A 16006-nucleotide genomic window follows, 5' to 3' on the forward strand; every position below is an offset into this window, starting at 1 on the left:
GAAAGGAAAATCCTTTCCATAATTTCGGACCGGACATGTCGTTAGCATGATGCATGGATGATTATTTTAATAAAAATATACAGGTATAACACTACTATTATGAACGCCATTCTTTGTTGAATGACATGCGATTATCTAAAAGTCTTGGTTCATTCAGTTCTTCTAGACAAGTAGGTGGTGAAGATAAAAGAATACTTGATGCAGGACTAGGAGGAATGGCTCTTGCAGGCAATGCTAAAGGATTTGTTTGACCAGGATAAAGACCAGCAGATATCATGTCTTGTTTCATGAATTGTTCATACATATGAGCTAATAGAAATGAATAAAACCATAGTAAAATAGATAACTTACATGAATCTTGTTGAGCAATCAGTTTTTTTATCAATGCTTGTTGTTGTGATTGAACTTTTTTCATGTCTTCTAATTCTTGAACAAGACGATTGAAATTATCTTGAAGTATTCGAAACTGTTGCAGTGTTTCTGCTTGAGATAATTGAACCATGGCAAATGAAGCATGTATATCGCCTGCTTCTCGGCGTAACAGTTCTGAATCCATCACTTTTCTCTTGATGTCTTCTAACAAATCAGGTCGATTGTATTGAAATTTTGGATGAGAAAACTCCCAGATTTCGGTTTCATTATTGGTGCGTTGACCTCGGGGTGTCTTGTTGACTTTATGAAATCCATACATGTTCAATTGTCGTACAAAGCTTGAAAAGTTGGAATGTTTAAAATAGCCAGGCAATACTTCTTGAGAGAACCGAGGCACATTATACACAAGGAATGAAGTGCCATTGATATTCCAGGATATCAAGTGTTGATTACAGGTGTCATTGGTCATATTGAATAATTTACTGATAAATGTACTTGTACTTTTCCGTGTCGTGTTCTTTGGACTTTCTTCTTGACTGTCCCAGCCTTGATTTAATGGAGAAGGTGACTTGGAAGATGTACTAGAAGATATGCTGTTACGATGAGGATAAGCATTGAGTTGATCTGTTTGAGGAATGTTCATAAATGACATATGGTGTAAATACTGAGAAGAAAAAAAAAAAAAGAGAGAGAGTGAGTGAGGGAGAGTAACTTATATATATGTTCTTTAAAAAAGAATGTGATGTTTCGTATCTATCTGTCAACATGGAAGGATTCATATTGGCCAAGTTTCTCAGTTGATTATTTCTGTTTTACATGTTTATGCAGCGTTGCTTAGTAAATAACTTATGCTGTGGTTACAAGCGTATAAATCACATCATAGAAAACAATACTGGCTGGATCTATTCCCTTATAAATAGAGGGAAAAAAAAATGCTGCTCAAGACAATCGAACCACTTTTTCTACCACATTTCACCAATAGGGTGATGAACCCTTACTTTTATTTTTATTTTTTTTATCTTGTCATCTCCGCATATTCTAGACAGTCCCATCAAGCAGAAATAGGCGTGTTTCAGTCAGCATGAAAAAATAAAAAGAAGGCATCCCACTCGCATTTCCGACTTTATTTTGATTGGCCCGTGCACGCTTGATTTATATAAAATAGAGGGTATCTTTCTGTTGTGTCAGTTGAGTTTGGAATAAGTCTTGAATGAATACGGGCGATAATAAGGCTTGTTCTTCAGGTACAAATAAGGGTCTTATCTTCATTGTCGCTACATAATCACCTGACTTAGATTTCTTTTTCCAATGTGTGATTCTACTCTTGGGTTGTTGCTGTACCATTTTGGCAAACTGTTGACGACTGGGATTGTCAATCAATCCTTCCATGATCTGTAGTATGAATCGTTTCAGACTGTCATACACGAATGGGTCCTTCTTGTCGCATGCCAGACACATATAGAACAAGGTCAACACAGACAATGCTCGCTCTGAGATGGAATCAGGTGTAATCAAGAGTGGGTAATAGAGTTCAGAAGCAGAAAGTGATTTAACCGTCTTTCTTAAGGCAGCATAGGACACATATCGACCTGAATGACTCAATTGATGCCAGTTTTTTAAGCCCTGTTGACTCAGTATCACATATATATATATATATATATACTTACCTGAAGTACTTTGATCAGACTGGTTGCATAATATCTGTCTTCCTTGTCTAGACACTCCTTTTTCTGGTTTTTTAAGAGTTGAACTGTATACAATACACTGTAAAAGAGTCGCATATCTAACTCATTCAATATATACGTTCGATAGATGCGTCACTTACCTTGTTGATTGAGTTTTTGAATGATAGGCAAGAGAGATGCTTGAGGTTCATAGTGTTCATAGTCTCTTAACAGTGTATAGCAGTCAAAGGAATCATACAGTTGACCAAGGAAATGCTGCAACAAATGAGGATATTCTGTAGACACGCTTGAGTAATGTTGAGGATGAAGTACATGCTCTAATAATCGCTGAACAAAACTGGCTTCAAAGGGATGCTTGTATAAAAACAAGGTATTGTGTGTCCATTCAGAAGCATACTAGTTTTTTTTATTATTATTCAAATCAAGGCCATGGCTCAATTTGCTTACCTGGAATAGTCTGTCTGTCATTCTAGGTGATAGTTTACATGCAAGGAACAAAGAATATAATCCGTTGGTATGGCCATAGTCGTCTTGTTTTTCAAATGTACCATGTAATTCACCCGTGAGGTGGATAAGGCTAGAAGGTACTTTGAATGGCTTTTTTATCAAGGGAAACAAGAGCATACGTGATTGCCAGTCTATTCATGATTCAGTCTCTATGATGTTGATGAAATAGACCGTACCTTTTGGTTCGTCCAAGCTATTGTTTGTATATATATTTTTTTGAATACCATAGCGTATCAAGACCAATACTTTCTCAAAGCAACTGAGTGCGAGTTCCCAATCTTGCAATACAAGCTGTTGCTTGAATTGTTGTATGTTGTTGTCTTTGCTTTCATGACGCTCATTCAAGAATCGAACAAGCCCCAAAGCAAATGTGTGTAAGGGACAATGGAGAACGACAGGTATGTCTTTTAATACTGTCTCTAATGCTTGTTCTGTCCATACCATCGGTTTGGCTTCAAAGGATTGACAGCATGCATCAAATAAAGTGAGGTACAATCGAGTCATAAAGACATTGTGTTCGATATGACTCTCTTTCTCTACACCAGAATAAAGATGGGATTCAATACCAAGGCATATTTCCGTCAAGAGTTCCTTGATATCTATCAATGACCAAGTAGTCTCATCACTCGTTAACACAGCTGGAAGATGTTGATCTGACTTGTAAGAGAAAAGAATTGAGCATACACAAAAGGCATATATCCCCCACTTACTGGCTCACAGCATGCTTTTATAAACTGAAATGTGTTTTCGTTCAATGGATTCTCTCCTGCTCTAAACATGGCATAGCATGTTTCCCATATGATGGATTTGAAAGGAAGTTGCAGTTGTTTAAGCATAGGAAGAATAGCTTTGTATTGGTGTTTGTTCTTCAGACATAATTCTATCAACTTGTTCATTGTTTCATGAGGGGATAGAATAGCCAACTAGGTCATGATGAGTCTATCAAACACAACAGATGTACTTACCATCATGACTTTCTTGACGATGTCGTCTGATAGGCCTTCATTTTCTTCTACATAGGTGATTTGGTTGCCAATTTTTTGTAATTCTCTTGAGACATCTTGTCTTATGGTAACACTAACATGACCATAAGTACAGTGAAAAAAAAAAGAAAGCAAAATAAGAACTCACTGCTTCTGTGTAGTATAATCAAGAAGATCCAAAAGGGCTTCTATAGGACTGGACTCCATGCACTGATACAGCAAACTATACAATGACTTATGTTGATATTAGTGTATCATACCACTGCTTATCTGTTGTACTTACTTTGATACCTTTGTTGGATGCAGAGACCTTGTCTACCAAGACAGGCATGAGATGGTATTGAACAACAAGAGATACAAAGACATGCATACAACCTGATCTTTCTAAATCACTATAGACTTGTTAATTAAAAACAGATACAAGTGTCCTAGCTGCTTACACTAGCCAAAGATCTGCAAATTGAACCATCAGTTTTAAAAAAGATAGCCAGCCCCTTGTTCGCTTGTCTATTGCTTGACAGCACACCAATTTCCATTCTAAATAACTGCCATAGACTTGCTGCGTCACTTGGGATATCTCAGCCAGTATCACTTTCTGAAGTGGTACAAAATCAGACGTTTGGTTTGACACATTTACTATGGATCCAGTGGCTTGGTGAAGATGATGACAAATAGCGAGAAATGCTTGTTGATGACAGTCGAGTGTGTCTCTGTGTTTTGATAGAGCGTGGTAGGTATGTTGAATACTACTTTGTCTTTTTCTATTGAGATGGGAGATGTGTTGTTTAATACAGGCAAGTATGTATTTGTAGGCTATACCTCACATCTTGACATGTTTTGACAGGCACACAGGTAGAGTCTATCCTGCATAAACGACTTGGTTTTCCAGCCCATTGGGAAATCAGAGCAATATAATTCACTGTTGTATCTGAAAAGCACTCTTTAGAAGAAATGGCATCCATCAGCCTTTCCATCATATCATAGAGTCTATTTGTGCTAGCGCTTGTCTTGAATTGAATGCTTGGATCTTGTCTTGCTTTAGTCTCATTGTTCAAAATACATTCATAAATCACTTCTATGACTGATTCAAGGTGATGTTGTACTATGTACTTGTGAATAGGATGGCTTTGATGATAGCATACACTTACTGTCATGGTCTATTTGAAATTGAAATGCTAACCACCCATTAAACCGAGTATAGTCTAGATCCAAAGGTGCTTCTCTATGCATCAATCGAACAAAGGTGGTATGAAAATATCTTAATGGCTTCATGGTCTGTTTAAATGTGGTATCGATAAATTCAAGTGCGTCCTAAACCCAAGTATGAGTCTACAACTTTTTTTTTTTTTTTTTTTTTTTTTTTTACCTGGGTAGACATTCGCCCTAACGCTCTGATCGTGTAGGCATGCAGATCAAATCGACTTGATACATGATGCAGTATGCGATGATCAACGCCAGTTTCAAATCTAGGTATATCGAAATCAGTCGCGTAGTCTATCGAAAGTATGAATAAAGCTGTTGTTTGGGTAAACCTATCTACTCTTGTTGTTCATGACGGCATGAAATACGGTTGCATGCAACGCTTTTCGTGCGTCTAAGGAATAATCGTAATATGTCAATGTAGAAGCGAATGACTCGAGTAATTCTGTTGGGACACTAAACAGAAATAAGAGGGATGATTCATGTCTATTCGTTACCTGTCATAATCATCAATAGAGAGTTTTCGATGCTTAAAGATCTTGGTATGCATCGTGGGACGCTTTGATTCGTATTCTAGCCAGCCATTCAAATCAGCCTATTAAGAGTTAGATCAAGTCATTCGATTAGTTCATTACTTTGAAATGATGCTCCATGGTTCGAAAAAAAAAGAAATCAAGTTAACGCGTGCGCGCTGCATAAAAAAAAAGTGTAGCTTGTGACGCAACTTGGAGGTTGCTTTCTTTCATTTTTCTTCACATGGATGAAACAACAAGACAACAAATCATGGCTCATGTAGAAAGAAACATGGCCAATATTCCCTTCAAGACTCTCCGTTATGGTGAAATTGAACCGACTCAAGAAGAAAAACTACATCAGATGCAACTTACACTCTTGGATGATCCTGCTCTCTTTCTCGGTAAATGGGGACGACATCTGTCTCAAACTACACTGAGGATGTTCAAAGTGGTTGAGAATAATTATGAAGTCGACTTTTACTTGAATAGTTTGTTATATCAAGAGAGTCAAGATGTGGATATGACACGGCCTGTTTCTCGAAAATCGGCTATGCATCAATTAGCTCAGAATAGACGATATGAATTCTTGCAGCGCGAATTAAAGTATTCCGATTATTTCTCGGACGAATCGATTCGGTTAAGGGAACCTGTGCTTTATGATCAATATGTGGGTCAACATATACCTGTACAAGAAAGAACAAAGCCATTTGAGAATAACATGACATTGGTCAATCGAATTTTTAGTAATATGGACCAGAAATACGTTTATGATCATTTGGATCAACAAAAAATAGTTGATGAAGAACGATTTGAAGAAGAAGAAGAAGATAGTGAAGATGAAATTATGGAGAAATCAACACCATTTGTCATGACAAAGAATAAAGGAAAACAGGTTACTACAAGTGAAGAACAAGAAGAAGAACAAGACATTGAAGACATGATTGAATTTCGAGAACAACAGCGCTTAGAATTGATTCGTTTATTAGAAGAGAAATTTCTGGCTGGCAAGGATAAAGTAAGATTTATTTATTTTATATTTGATATACTCAAATTCTTTTAGGATTTTGATTACGATCAAGTAGATTATAACGAAGATTACGATAATCTTGTTCAACAAGAACAAGACATCCAAGATAGATATTTTGATGAAGATTGATTTTAAAATAAAAAAGAGGAAGTTCCCATTTGTGATGGTAGCATACTCAAATACTTCTCCAACGTGCCATCTTGCAGCCGTACCAGTGCTCTGGGTTTTCCCTGCTGTATTGCTACCCTCGGGCGTTTCCCCAGTATTGAACAACCTCCCAGCCCGGACTTCCGCCCAAACTCGAATGTTGACACCAGACTCTCCAAGACACTGTCTTCGACAAAGTACTGAGCATACCGCGATTCCATCGCCAAATGAATTCATCTCTTCAAAGACCGCAACTCTGCTTACAGAAAGCCGTAACACTTTCCGGTCAACTCTTTATAGAGTTGGGCTGTTTATAAAGAATTTAATTAAATAATATCGACAAGTTGTGGTATAGTTTCTTTATTTTATCTTTAAAACCCATTTGGTATTGACACAATACATACAAAATACTAGTAAACAATCCTATATATTGTTATTATGGTATGAAACAACATATCTCTCCAAGATAACAGTAAAGCATATTCGCCCTTCTTTTTTATAAGTTTTCGTGACTCCTTTTTTTGTGTGTTCACTTAACAAGAAAAGCTTAAAGGGAGGGGGGGGGGAGACTGCATCAAATCATACTTTCTTTTTTCTGCTTTATAAAATGCCAGCGTTTCCTATATTATCAGTCTCGAGGAAACCAGTTCTTTTAGCGATATTCTTTACTGTATTTGTCTTTTTATATAACATAGCAAGTCATCCTAGAGTAAGCAAGACTATGCAGTCTGTTGCTTACTACAATGACTATGATGAACGAGCTTGTCTTCCTCAACAACTTCTTGATAAAAGCCCGCCTGTTAAAAAAGCCAAGGCTGCTATTGTTATCCTTGTCAGAAACAAGTGAGTACATGGATACATTAAACTTGTTGTTTATATTCGTCTAGAGAACAAGAAGCTATTGCACAAACCATTGTGAATTTTCAAGACAAATTCAACAAAAATTTTGATTATCCCTATGTGTTTTTAAACGAAGTTCCATTTACACCTCAATTCAAATCAGCCATGAGAGCAGCAGCTCCCTCAGCCATGATGCAATTTGGTCTTGTGCCTGAAGAACATTGGAGTTATCCTTCTTGGATTGATCAAGACTTGGCAGCTGAGTCAAGAAAGAAGATGGAGAGCGAAGGTGTCATGTATGCTGGTTTAGAGAGCTATCATCATATGTGTCGATACCAATCTGGCTTTTTTTTTGATCACCCTCTTTTAGATGAGTAAGTAACAGACTTTTTGCTTTTTTTTTATTGTGTTGATGTATATTTCAGGTATGAATGGTATTGGCGTGTTGAGCCTGGCGTTGAATTCTTCTGTGACATTACTTATGATCCATTCTTGTACATGCAAAAGTACAATAAAAAGTATGGTTTTGTTGTCACTCTGACTGAACTCAAGGAGACCATTCCTACGCTCTGGAAGACAGTCGAAGATTATGCTCAATCAAGAAGAATTGATATCTCAAACACAAGTAAACGTTTGTTTCCTTATTTCAGAAACAAAGAAACAGGCGATTTCAATCTATGTCACTTTTGGTCTAATTTTGAAATTGGCTCCTTAAACTTATGGCGAAGTCCTCAATACCGTGATTTCTTTGATTATTTAGACAAGACAGGCAACTTTTTCTATGAACGATGGGGAGATGCACCAGGTAAGAAACAGGTATATAGAATAGACACGATTGACATATTATAGTGCATTCATTGGCAGCTGGATTGTTTTTAAAGACAGATGAAGTGCATTATTTTGAAGATATTGGATACCAACATGATTTGTACAGACATTGTCCCACAAAAGCCAGCGGATTAGGCTGTAGATGTCATTGCCCTGAAGGAACAAATGAGAAGAGCATTGATCATGATAAGAACTATGATACTTGTCTTCCAGTCTGGTTACAACATGTAAAAGAAGAGAAAAAGAGAGCCAATTGGAATGTTTGGTCATGTAAAGAATAAATTTACATACATTTCAAGTATATATATATATATATATATATATATATATATAATAATAATAATAAATTACAAATACAAGTTATGCATACACACAAATAATAGAAAGAAGGATGAGTTTGTGCGAATCCAGTCGACTTTTAGTTATTTCAATCCAATGAAAGTGTACGTTCTGCAAGATCTCCAGGCATAGACGAACTTGTTTGTTTAGAGAGAACTAGATAGCTCATCAGTATGTGATGTCATTGGTAAGTGGGTGTTGACTTACGATGTGGTTTTAGTCCTTTACCAAAATTAGAACAACAAATGCCTGCATTCATAATTGTCAACAGGACAAGTACTAAGGAAACACTGGCTAAGGTAGAATTAGAATCAAATCCAATGATGGTGTTTCTTACCAAAGAATGTCAAGAAATCTTTGACATAGGTATATTTGTATGCTTGTGTTGGATCATAGATACGGTAAATTTTGAAAATAAAATAGGCTATAGCAGCGCATGTACCAACAAAGAATAAGCTTATTAGCCATCTTGATTCATGTCGAATCTAATTCATATGAGTCAAACGCATGTTATATCTTGTTACTTACAGCATACACAGCTAACAATAAAAATAAGCAAATTAAAGGTATGGCTACAATGGTCAATGGGAATTCATAGTCGTCTATTTGTAATACAAGTACAAGGTATTGAATAGAATAACCCAAAAAGAAAAAGAGATCCAGCTTCAAAATGGTTAAAATAATTTGGAACCATCTATACATGTCTAACACAACGATGAGTTCTTAGCTCATGTGTCTCTGTAGGTTACTTACTTCTAATCTCAGGGTCTGCACCTATTTTTTTATAAATCTTCCAGCTATAGAAACATAAAAAGATGAGAAGGGAAACAGAAAGTGGAAATAGTGTCATCATTACCCAAATTCTTGATAGAGTCTTGCACCTATATAGAAATAAATAAGCTGACAAACACCAGTAACAACTGCAATGACGACCAATAATCGATTAATAAGGAAAATCAACGAGGAAGCAAATTGTTCTAATGAAGAGCTTGAATTGTCAATGGCGTCTTTTATCTGTTTGAATTGAAAGACTGCATAAGCAAAGCAACAAATGTTGAACAATAAAAAGGCAATCACTTGAATGGTATTTTGCGCACGAACCTAATAGGTGTTATAAGTCTATCTATGATTTTTTGGTGTTGTATTCTTACAGCGTCCCATGCTAAAACGACTTGAAAGACTTGAGAAGTGATAAATATCATTAAATAGACTGGAATACCCAAACCTAAATTATCGTTTGAGAATCTACCAATTGGAGTTAATATGCAAGTGTCTAGAAGCTTTCTTTCTTTTTCTTTTTTTTTACCCTGTGTGATAGAACTTAGCAAAAATGACAGCTTCTAATGCTATCACAACGATGGCTTCAAACATCGACAACACAACAAGAAAGACTGAATTAGGTGAATTTGACCAAAACTAAAAAAAAAAAAAAAAAAAAAAAAAAAGTCAATATCAACAAGGTGAATATAGAGTTGCTCACATTAAATCGACTATCCAATTTTTGTTCTCGAGCTGACTCAAACATTTTATGTGAAGATTGTTGTTCACCATCATAGGTTGATTCTGCAATACTTTCCGCAGACATCTTGTATTGCGTCGAAAAAAAAAAGTAAATCGACTTGTTGCTGAAAAAAAAAAGAAAAAGAAGGGGGCTAAGAAAAACAATAAAAAAGAAGAAAGACTACTCTATAGGGACAAGCACGCAAAAAAAGAAAGAAAGAGAGTTAGATAGGGAAAAACAAGAGAAGGGCTTCGGTAGAACCTTTTTTTTTTTTTTTGCCATGGTAAAAAAGCTCATTTGATTGGCTATTATTACAGGCACTAAACATTTGTAATTTATTCGTGTCATTTTTTTTTATTTTCATTTTTTATCATTTTCTATTCCTTTATTACTTGTGAACTAAAATAAAATAAAATAAAATAAAATGAAATAAAATGAAATGAAATGAAAAAAAAGTTTGACGTCAAGTTCTATTGTTTTCAAAAAGAGAAAAAAAACAGAGAAAGAGAAGAAAACCAGCCGCAACGGAGAAAAATTTTAAACTGCAGCAATTACTATGCTGCTGTGTAAGTCTTAAACTTTAACAAAGAATAATGCAGCCAAAAGCAACACACAGGTAGTCATTGTAGTAATTGTATTTAAGCGCAGTAAAAAAAAATACTATCTTTGCATGTAACATGAAACAGTAAAAAAAAAAAAATCCTTCATATCATTTCCTCATGACTCTTTTGTGATATGATCTCCTGTTTCCCTTTCATCTCTTATAGTCATACTAAATAAGGGAAAAGCGAGACTAGAGTTGCAAACCTTTTTTTTTCTTCATGGTAACACATATGTATATGAAAGCTGTTTGTACTAAACAATGGTTCAGAATGACAAGATGGACTCTAAGTGTATTTTGTAAGTATAAAAAAATTTCTACGCCAAGTAACGCGTGTGTTTTAAGCAAATGTTGATATCCAGTTGTTTAGTAACTGTACCTGAAAAAAATAGTGATATTTAGGAACTTTTGTCATTTACTACAAACGATAGAGTTTATAGATCAAGTACTCTTTTATGAAAAAAGTAGGCTTTTCATTATGCAAACGGATCAGTATCCGTGCTTATATCGAATGACTAGCTTGTCCTACTCGATTTTTTTCTTGAGTTTATGGAAGGGAACAGTGCTTTTAGTAAAAGATTACACAGAGTTTTTTAGTTTACCATCAAATCGTTTAAGATGATTCGATTTCCTATTTTGTTGCTTCTAATCTGTGGACCTGATATGTATAACAAAAGAGGGTTAAAGTTGAACGGAATCCGGAATGAACAAAAAAAAAAGAGAGGGCATGTGGTCTTAACACCATATTAAAGCATAAGTGAATTTTTTTCTCTCTCCTTCTTTCTTCTTTCTTTCTTTCTCTCTCTCTCTCACACACACACACACACACACACTTTTTGTTATTAATTTAATATAACCCACTCATACCCAATCACCTCCAAAATTCAAACAATAACAAAACAATAAAAAAAAAATTATCATTATAAAGAAAAAAATGTCTACTATTGCAGTAGCTACCAGCGTAACACCTAAATCTCACCATGCATCAAAAACATCAAAACCGTGCACATCTGCAAGTTGTTGTTCCCCTTCTCGCCTCTGGAAAACAATCCAATTGTTGATCAACACAGACAACCGAGACGAATTCCGTAAACTTTGTGGAGACAGCGTCAAACAACCTCACGTCGTCCGTGTGATTTTGACATCACGCCTGTCCAACAACCCTCTTGTCTACAAAAGCACCATCACGATAGACCGTCGTCTTACTGACAAGTTTGGCAAGTTATCAGCCACAGATCTCAACGCACTTGAAATTGCCCTTTTACAAAAGCATGACCACGTTGCCTACGTGCTCTTACAAACCCTCAAACAGCATGCCACCCCTATGGAATGTAAACAGTTCTTAAACCATCAATGGGGTAAGCAAGGAAATACAGCATTGCATTTGGCCGCATTCTGGGGTATGTCGAAACTTGTACGACTCATGTTAGAGATGGAGGCTGACCCTTTTGTTAAAAACAATCGCCAACTCAGACCTATCGATTGTGCAACACATCCCGACACAATCACTCTTTTGGAACAAAAGAATCAACAGACCATAATCACCAAAAGACCAAGTCTCTTGCTCAAGAAAGCCGAAAAGACCATGATGCGTTCACTTGGTATTTCAGAACCTGAACCTGTCCAAGAACAGATCTTTGTGCCTCCTCCTCCTTCTGTTCAAGATGAAGAAGACTTAATGTCTCGATTATCTCCACTTTCGTTCTCTTCCTCTTCGTCTTCGTCCTCTTCTTCTTTTGATTATCATTGCTGGACCCCACCTCAATCCCCTATTCCTTCTTCTGTGGATACAAAACAAGAACCCCTTTTGTCGGATTTGGCTAATATTACCATTTCAGATGAAAAGGATGACATTCTCTTCCAACGTCCTGGCTGTTTCCCTCAGCATCTTGTGGACAATAAACAAAATGTGTCACAGAAGCCAAAAAAGGTTCATTTCGACCCCCAGATCATTGTAGTAGATGCTTGCATACGCGGTGACTTGGAAGAGATGATAGAACTTGAAAATGAAGTTGTTTTGAGTGAGATACGCGATTTGCAAAATCGGTCCTTGTTGCATATGGCTCTGATGCACGGTCAAGAACATTTAGTAGAATACTTATCTGATAAAGTAGACATCAATCATGCTGACAAAGATGGTAAGCAATTTTTATATTTGAGATTTTTGTTTGATTGACTTTTTTTTTTTGTATAGGTTGGACTTGTCTTCATTATGCTGCTGCTTTAGGTTTATGGGGATCACTTCAGTTTCTCCTGTCAATTCCTGATTGTGATATCAGCGCACGGACCAATCATGGGCTAAGAGTTGAAGATTGTCCAGAGTCTGATTTTTGTAAAAGAAAGTGTAAAAGTAAGTGAAGCCTAGTTTGTTTGACATGAAACTCATTCATGTGTTAGTATTGATCGATAGAACACTTCGACGTGTCAACAATCTCAAGAAAATCACGAGAAAACAATCTGTAAATAGCCTTGCTTAAACTGTCCTTTATGTATTTATTTCCTTCCCTGTCCTTTTTGTACTATTCCTTTCTTTATTCTTTGTATCATCTTTGTATTTTCTATATACGCGCGCCTATATACACTCACACGCACAAAACAAACAATTATCGTATATACACTGTATTCTACCCTCCCGAGACCTTTCATTCAACCCCTTACATCCAAAAAAAATTATTTATTAACATAATACAATGATACCCTTTCCTTTCCCTTTCCTTTCCCTTTTCTCCCCCTTTATATCAAAAACACTTTTTTGTATGATTATATGTACTTATGTATATTTTTTTTTATATCATCACACGATATATATAAAAAGGCTAATCTGATATGGCTTTAAGAATAAACAAATTGTAAATTTATGAAACCATTAGTTATTTGTTTGTTTGTAAATTTATCCTATGACTAGAATGTGAAAATACACGGGAACAATGAAGCTGTGTAAAGTGTTTGTCCGTGCATTGTTTAAGAAAAAGAAAGAGCGGGGGGAATGAAACTTTATTGTCAATACACTGTTTCAGCAGCAGTAAAAAGAGGGGACTTTATGCTTAGATAAGACAGGAGTTTCATTCCACATGGAAATGAAATTAATGTACGCACAGTACAGGAATTTTTGAGATTGTTTAATTAAAAAAAGGGGGTAGTAAGCTTATTTTTACAAAAAGAAATGTGTATGAATTCGACTTGAATTATGAACAACCATTTCATGTAATTTATATTCATTCAATTCTTGTTTGATCTGAGTGGCTATCATGGCTGTCAATCGTGTACAGACTGCTTCTGAATCTGAACTACGATCATAGTCCACCTTGGAATACGTTTCATAAATATCCACCATCTTGTTGAACCTGATACCCTTTGTTTCATCATTCAAGAGTGCTTTGCTGGACCTTTTTAGGATAGAATACTGTCTCTTGGACTGATGCATGGATAATCGTGCTGCCGACCATCGCTGTCGATTGGAGGGTGAGCCTATTTCAATAGCACTTTTGGGTCGCGTGGTGTTGGTATAGCGAGTATTCTTTTTCAAGATGCTTTTGACAGGATGATGCGCAGTGATAGGAAATGTACCTAGAGAAGAAGATCGCCCTAGTTTGTCTTTTAGTTTTGCTACAGTAGAGAATCGTCCAGATCGCTGTTCATGTCTAAAAGGTGAAGAGGAAAGCATGATCCCGCAGGAGCTTCTGCGAGTATACGATTTATAAGAGGATGAAAATGAAGCAGTTGAAGACGTGTTTGAACTGGATACATCGGGTGGTCTCAATGTACTTGCAGTTGAATACCCAGCTGTGGTTGTAGAAGAACAGATAGATTCGATAGAAGGGTTCCACCTCGATGTTGGGGATATAACAGGTAAAGAAGGTTGGTTATGGGTTGAAGAGGAAGAAGAGAACCGAAATACTCGCTTGACCCTTGATTTAATTATAGAAAATTTCGATTTTTGCTGCTGTGGCTGTGGCTGTTGTTGTTGTTGTTTTTGTGAATGAACGATGGGTGCTTCACAATGAGGTTCAAGGTAAGACTGGATCATGGATTGTTGATGATAATCATAGAAATCATCATTTATATTAAAGGAATGTTCAATTTCATGTATCCAATTTTGATTCTGATCATCAGAATGCCTTTTTGGGGACTCCCTTACTGTTGCAGTAACAGTGGAATCACTTGTATCGTCGTCTGCATAATAATATTGAGGTTGTTTTTGATAATCATGGTAATGTTTCTATATAGGAATATTTTTTTAATGGGTTATCTTGTAAACAGCAACTTACATTTTTTAACGATAGTAAACTTATGTCATGAATGATTTTGTCTGTGGAAGTTGGTTTGGCATTGATAATGGTAGTCATAAGAAATACAATTAAGAAAAATGAATGTAAAGAGGGGGGGGGAATGAAAAAGAAAGAGATAAAGAAGAAGAAAAGGTTGTTTAGACCAAGATTTGACTTAAATATTACATAGTGTCTTACCTATTCTCTTTCTTTCACTCATATGGCCCCTCTTTTCTCCTTAAATAAATATTTTCTTCGGTTCTTTTTAAAGAATGACATTTGAATTCTTTGCCTTTATTTTAAAGAACCGACAAGCTTTGCAGCGCAGCTCTTTAGAGAGTATATTTTTGTTCTAGGTATCTACTGTTGATATCAGCGATAATCTCACTGACTGCACCATATTCAAACGGTACTAAAGAATTTATAGCCATCCAGCTAGATTATAGAAATGTACTTTTTGGCATCTTAATGAAGCAAGTAAGCTAACATGTAACCAAGGGAAATAAAGGTGTTTATAGTTCAGGCTCTTGTAATTCTTGTAGATTTGACGATGAATATATATATATATATATTTAAATATAGAAAGCGGTGCTCAGCAAGAAGATAAATGTTGTATGTGTTGTACAACAGCATAATAAACTGCCCGTATGAATCCATGCAATAACTACATCTAGTAAAATGACTCAACAACACCAAGGAAACAAGGACTATCTATGATATTAATGTTTTATAAATTAAATGCCTTAATGCAAATGATACAGTGGAACAATAATTAATGCATAGCTTAGTTCTGCTATTGGCATCCAAATCTCTAATTCAATGCAGATCTTTGTACGTTAACCAAGTTGGGGTTTTCAAGTCTTAACCAAAATGCAAGATCCTTGTCACAAATACAAACTATTTGCTAGTAGCATTAGAAATCTATAGACATGTTGTGTTGAACTCTTAATAAATAGCGATTCTTTGTCTAGTTTCAATTTTTCTACTTTCTTGTACCTTTTTGACAAGTGTCAAATCAAGAAAATGTTACACAAAAAAGTAAATAAAGGTAATAGTCTAGCAGATTTCCTAGGAACAACATGCTCAAACGGAAATTTGCAAAGTACCAAACAGAGAAAGGATGGTTCATAAAACTGTGGCTAGAAAAGGAGCAGTCCTAAAGAATATAAAATTCATAAATAAATATTTTGAGA

At 35.8% G+C, this 16006-nt stretch overlaps 9 protein-coding genes across 9 annotated transcripts; 3 read left to right on the plus strand and 6 right to left on the minus strand.

Annotated features, from left to right (window-relative positions):
- Positions 1-37: 37 nt before the first annotated feature.
- On the minus strand, positions 38-1358 carry B0P05DRAFT_534763 (HSF-type DNA-binding-domain-containing protein). The gene is made up of 2 exons (XM_051577356.1): positions 352-1358; positions 38-309 (listed from the first exon to the last, which is right to left on the minus strand). The coding sequence occupies exons 1-2, from the start codon at positions 1022-1024 to the stop codon at positions 98-100; spliced, it is 885 nt and encodes a 294-aa protein (XP_051436514.1). The 5' UTR covers positions 1025-1358; the 3' UTR covers positions 38-97.
- B0P05DRAFT_32574 (uncharacterized protein) lies at positions 1326-2937 on the minus strand. The gene is made up of 4 exons (XM_051573541.1): positions 2505-2937; positions 2198-2453; positions 2040-2155; positions 1326-1995 (listed from the first exon to the last, which is right to left on the minus strand). The coding sequence occupies exons 1-4, from the start codon at positions 2679-2681 to the stop codon at positions 1525-1527; spliced, it is 1020 nt and encodes a 339-aa protein (XP_051436515.1). The 5' UTR covers positions 2682-2937; the 3' UTR covers positions 1326-1524.
- Positions 2433-3635, minus strand: B0P05DRAFT_534773 (uncharacterized protein). The gene is made up of 3 exons (XM_051577357.1): positions 3530-3635; positions 3275-3487; positions 2433-3221 (listed from the first exon to the last, which is right to left on the minus strand). Exons 1-3 carry the CDS (start codon positions 3533-3535, stop codon positions 2700-2702), a joined length of 741 nt encoding a protein of 246 aa, XP_051436516.1. The 5' UTR covers positions 3536-3635; the 3' UTR covers positions 2433-2699.
- Positions 3618-5417, minus strand: B0P05DRAFT_534777 (uncharacterized protein). The gene is made up of 9 exons (XM_051577358.1): positions 5383-5417; positions 5245-5342; positions 5088-5203; positions 4914-5041; positions 4696-4858; positions 4367-4649; positions 3988-4308; positions 3696-3939; positions 3618-3641 (listed from the first exon to the last, which is right to left on the minus strand). The coding sequence occupies exons 1-8, from the start codon at positions 5398-5400 to the stop codon at positions 3783-3785; spliced, it is 1284 nt and encodes a 427-aa protein (XP_051436517.1). The 5' UTR covers positions 5401-5417; the 3' UTR covers positions 3618-3641; positions 3696-3782.
- B0P05DRAFT_534784 (coiled-coil domain-containing protein-domain-containing protein) lies at positions 5418-6407 on the plus strand. Its single transcript, XM_051577359.1, has one exon. The coding sequence runs from the start codon at positions 5504-5506 to the stop codon at positions 6320-6322; it is 819 nt and encodes a 272-aa protein (XP_051436518.1). The 5' UTR covers positions 5418-5503; the 3' UTR covers positions 6323-6407.
- Positions 6408-7017: 610 nt separating this feature from the next.
- On the plus strand, positions 7018-8437 carry B0P05DRAFT_534787 (nucleotide-diphospho-sugar transferase). The gene is made up of 4 exons (XM_051577360.1): positions 7018-7279; positions 7324-7650; positions 7702-8081; positions 8126-8437. Exons 1-4 carry the CDS (start codon positions 7044-7046, stop codon positions 8383-8385), a joined length of 1203 nt encoding a protein of 400 aa, XP_051436519.1. The 5' UTR covers positions 7018-7043; the 3' UTR covers positions 8386-8437.
- Positions 8404-10150, minus strand: B0P05DRAFT_534793 (uncharacterized protein). Its single transcript, XM_051577361.1, has 7 exons — positions 9924-10150; positions 9750-9859; positions 9595-9688; positions 9300-9544; positions 9197-9240; positions 8972-9147; positions 8404-8928 (listed from the first exon to the last, which is right to left on the minus strand). The coding sequence occupies exons 1-7, from the start codon at positions 10026-10028 to the stop codon at positions 8755-8757; spliced, it is 948 nt and encodes a 315-aa protein (XP_051436520.1). The 5' UTR covers positions 10029-10150; the 3' UTR covers positions 8404-8754.
- Positions 10151-11479: 1329 nt separating this feature from the next.
- On the plus strand, positions 11480-12903 carry B0P05DRAFT_466725 (uncharacterized protein; the record flags this gene model as incomplete). The annotated part of the gene is made up of 2 exons (XM_051574354.1): positions 11480-12683; positions 12740-12903. 2 exons carry the CDS (start codon positions 11480-11482, stop codon positions 12901-12903), a joined length of 1368 nt encoding a protein of 455 aa, XP_051436521.1.
- Positions 12904-13726: 823 nt separating this feature from the next.
- B0P05DRAFT_448956 (uncharacterized protein) lies at positions 13727-13936 on the minus strand (the record flags this gene model as incomplete). Its single annotated transcript, XM_051573862.1, has 1 exon — positions 13727-13936. A coding segment is annotated over one exon (210 nt), but the record flags the coding sequence as incomplete, so codon positions are not given.
- Positions 13937-16006: the final 2070 nt, after the last annotated feature.

Source organism: Gilbertella persicaria (genome assembly GCF_025201335.1).
Source record: "Gilbertella persicaria strain CBS 190.32 chromosome Unknown B0P05scaffold_12, whole genome shotgun sequence".
NCBI classification, from domain to species: Eukaryota; Fungi; Mucoromycota; class Mucoromycetes; order Mucorales; family Choanephoraceae; genus Gilbertella; species Gilbertella persicaria.

Coding starts and splice junctions, on each gene's coding strand:
- B0P05DRAFT_534763 (XM_051577356.1), bottom strand. CDS start 1,024: ATGTCATTTATGAACATTCCTCAAACAGATCAACTCAATGCTTATCCT. Junction 310..351: donor GATTGCTCAACAAGATTCAT/GTAAGTTATCTA, acceptor CATTTCTATTAG/CTCATATGTATGAACAATTC.
- B0P05DRAFT_32574 (XM_051573541.1), bottom strand. CDS start 2,681: ATGCTCTTGTTTCCCTTGATAAAAAAGCCATTCAAAGTACCTTCTAGC. Junction 2,156..2,197: donor TCAAAAACTCAATCAACAAG/GTAAGTGACGCA, acceptor TGAATGAGTTAG/ATATGCGACTCTTTTACAGT. Junction 1,996..2,039: donor GTCTGATCAAAGTACTTCAG/GTAAGTATATAT, acceptor CTGAGTCAACAG/GGCTTAAAAAACTGGCATCA.
- B0P05DRAFT_534773 (XM_051577357.1), bottom strand. Junction 3,222..3,274: donor TAAAAGCATGCTGTGAGCCA/GTAAGTGGGGGA, acceptor TTCTCTTACAAG/TCAGATCAACATCTTCCAGC.
- B0P05DRAFT_534777 (XM_051577358.1), bottom strand. Junction 4,859..4,913: donor TAGGGCGAATGTCTACCCAG/GTAAAAAAAAAA, acceptor ACTTGGGTTTAG/GACGCACTTGAATTTATCGA. Junction 4,309..4,366: donor AAAACATGTCAAGATGTGAG/GTATAGCCTACA, acceptor CCATCTCAATAG/AAAAAGACAAAGTAGTATTC.
- B0P05DRAFT_534784 (XM_051577359.1), top strand. CDS start 5,504: ATGGATGAAACAACAAGACAACAAATCATGGCTCATGTAGAAAGAAAC.
- B0P05DRAFT_534787 (XM_051577360.1), top strand. CDS start 7,044: ATGCCAGCGTTTCCTATATTATCAGTCTCGAGGAAACCAGTTCTTTTA. Junction 7,280..7,323: donor GTTATCCTTGTCAGAAACAA/GTGAGTACATGG, acceptor ATATTCGTCTAG/AGAACAAGAAGCTATTGCAC. Junction 7,651..7,701: donor GATCACCCTCTTTTAGATGA/GTAAGTAACAGA, acceptor TGTATATTTCAG/GTATGAATGGTATTGGCGTG.
- B0P05DRAFT_534793 (XM_051577361.1), bottom strand. CDS start 10,028: ATGTCTGCGGAAAGTATTGCAGAATCAACCTATGATGGTGAACAACAA. Junction 9,689..9,749: donor GCTAAGTTCTATCACACAGG/GTAAAAAAAAAG, acceptor TCCAATTGGTAG/ATTCTCAAACGATAATTTAG. Junction 8,929..8,971: donor TATTGTTAGCTGTGTATGCT/GTAAGTAACAAG, acceptor CATATGAATTAG/ATTCGACATGAATCAAGATG.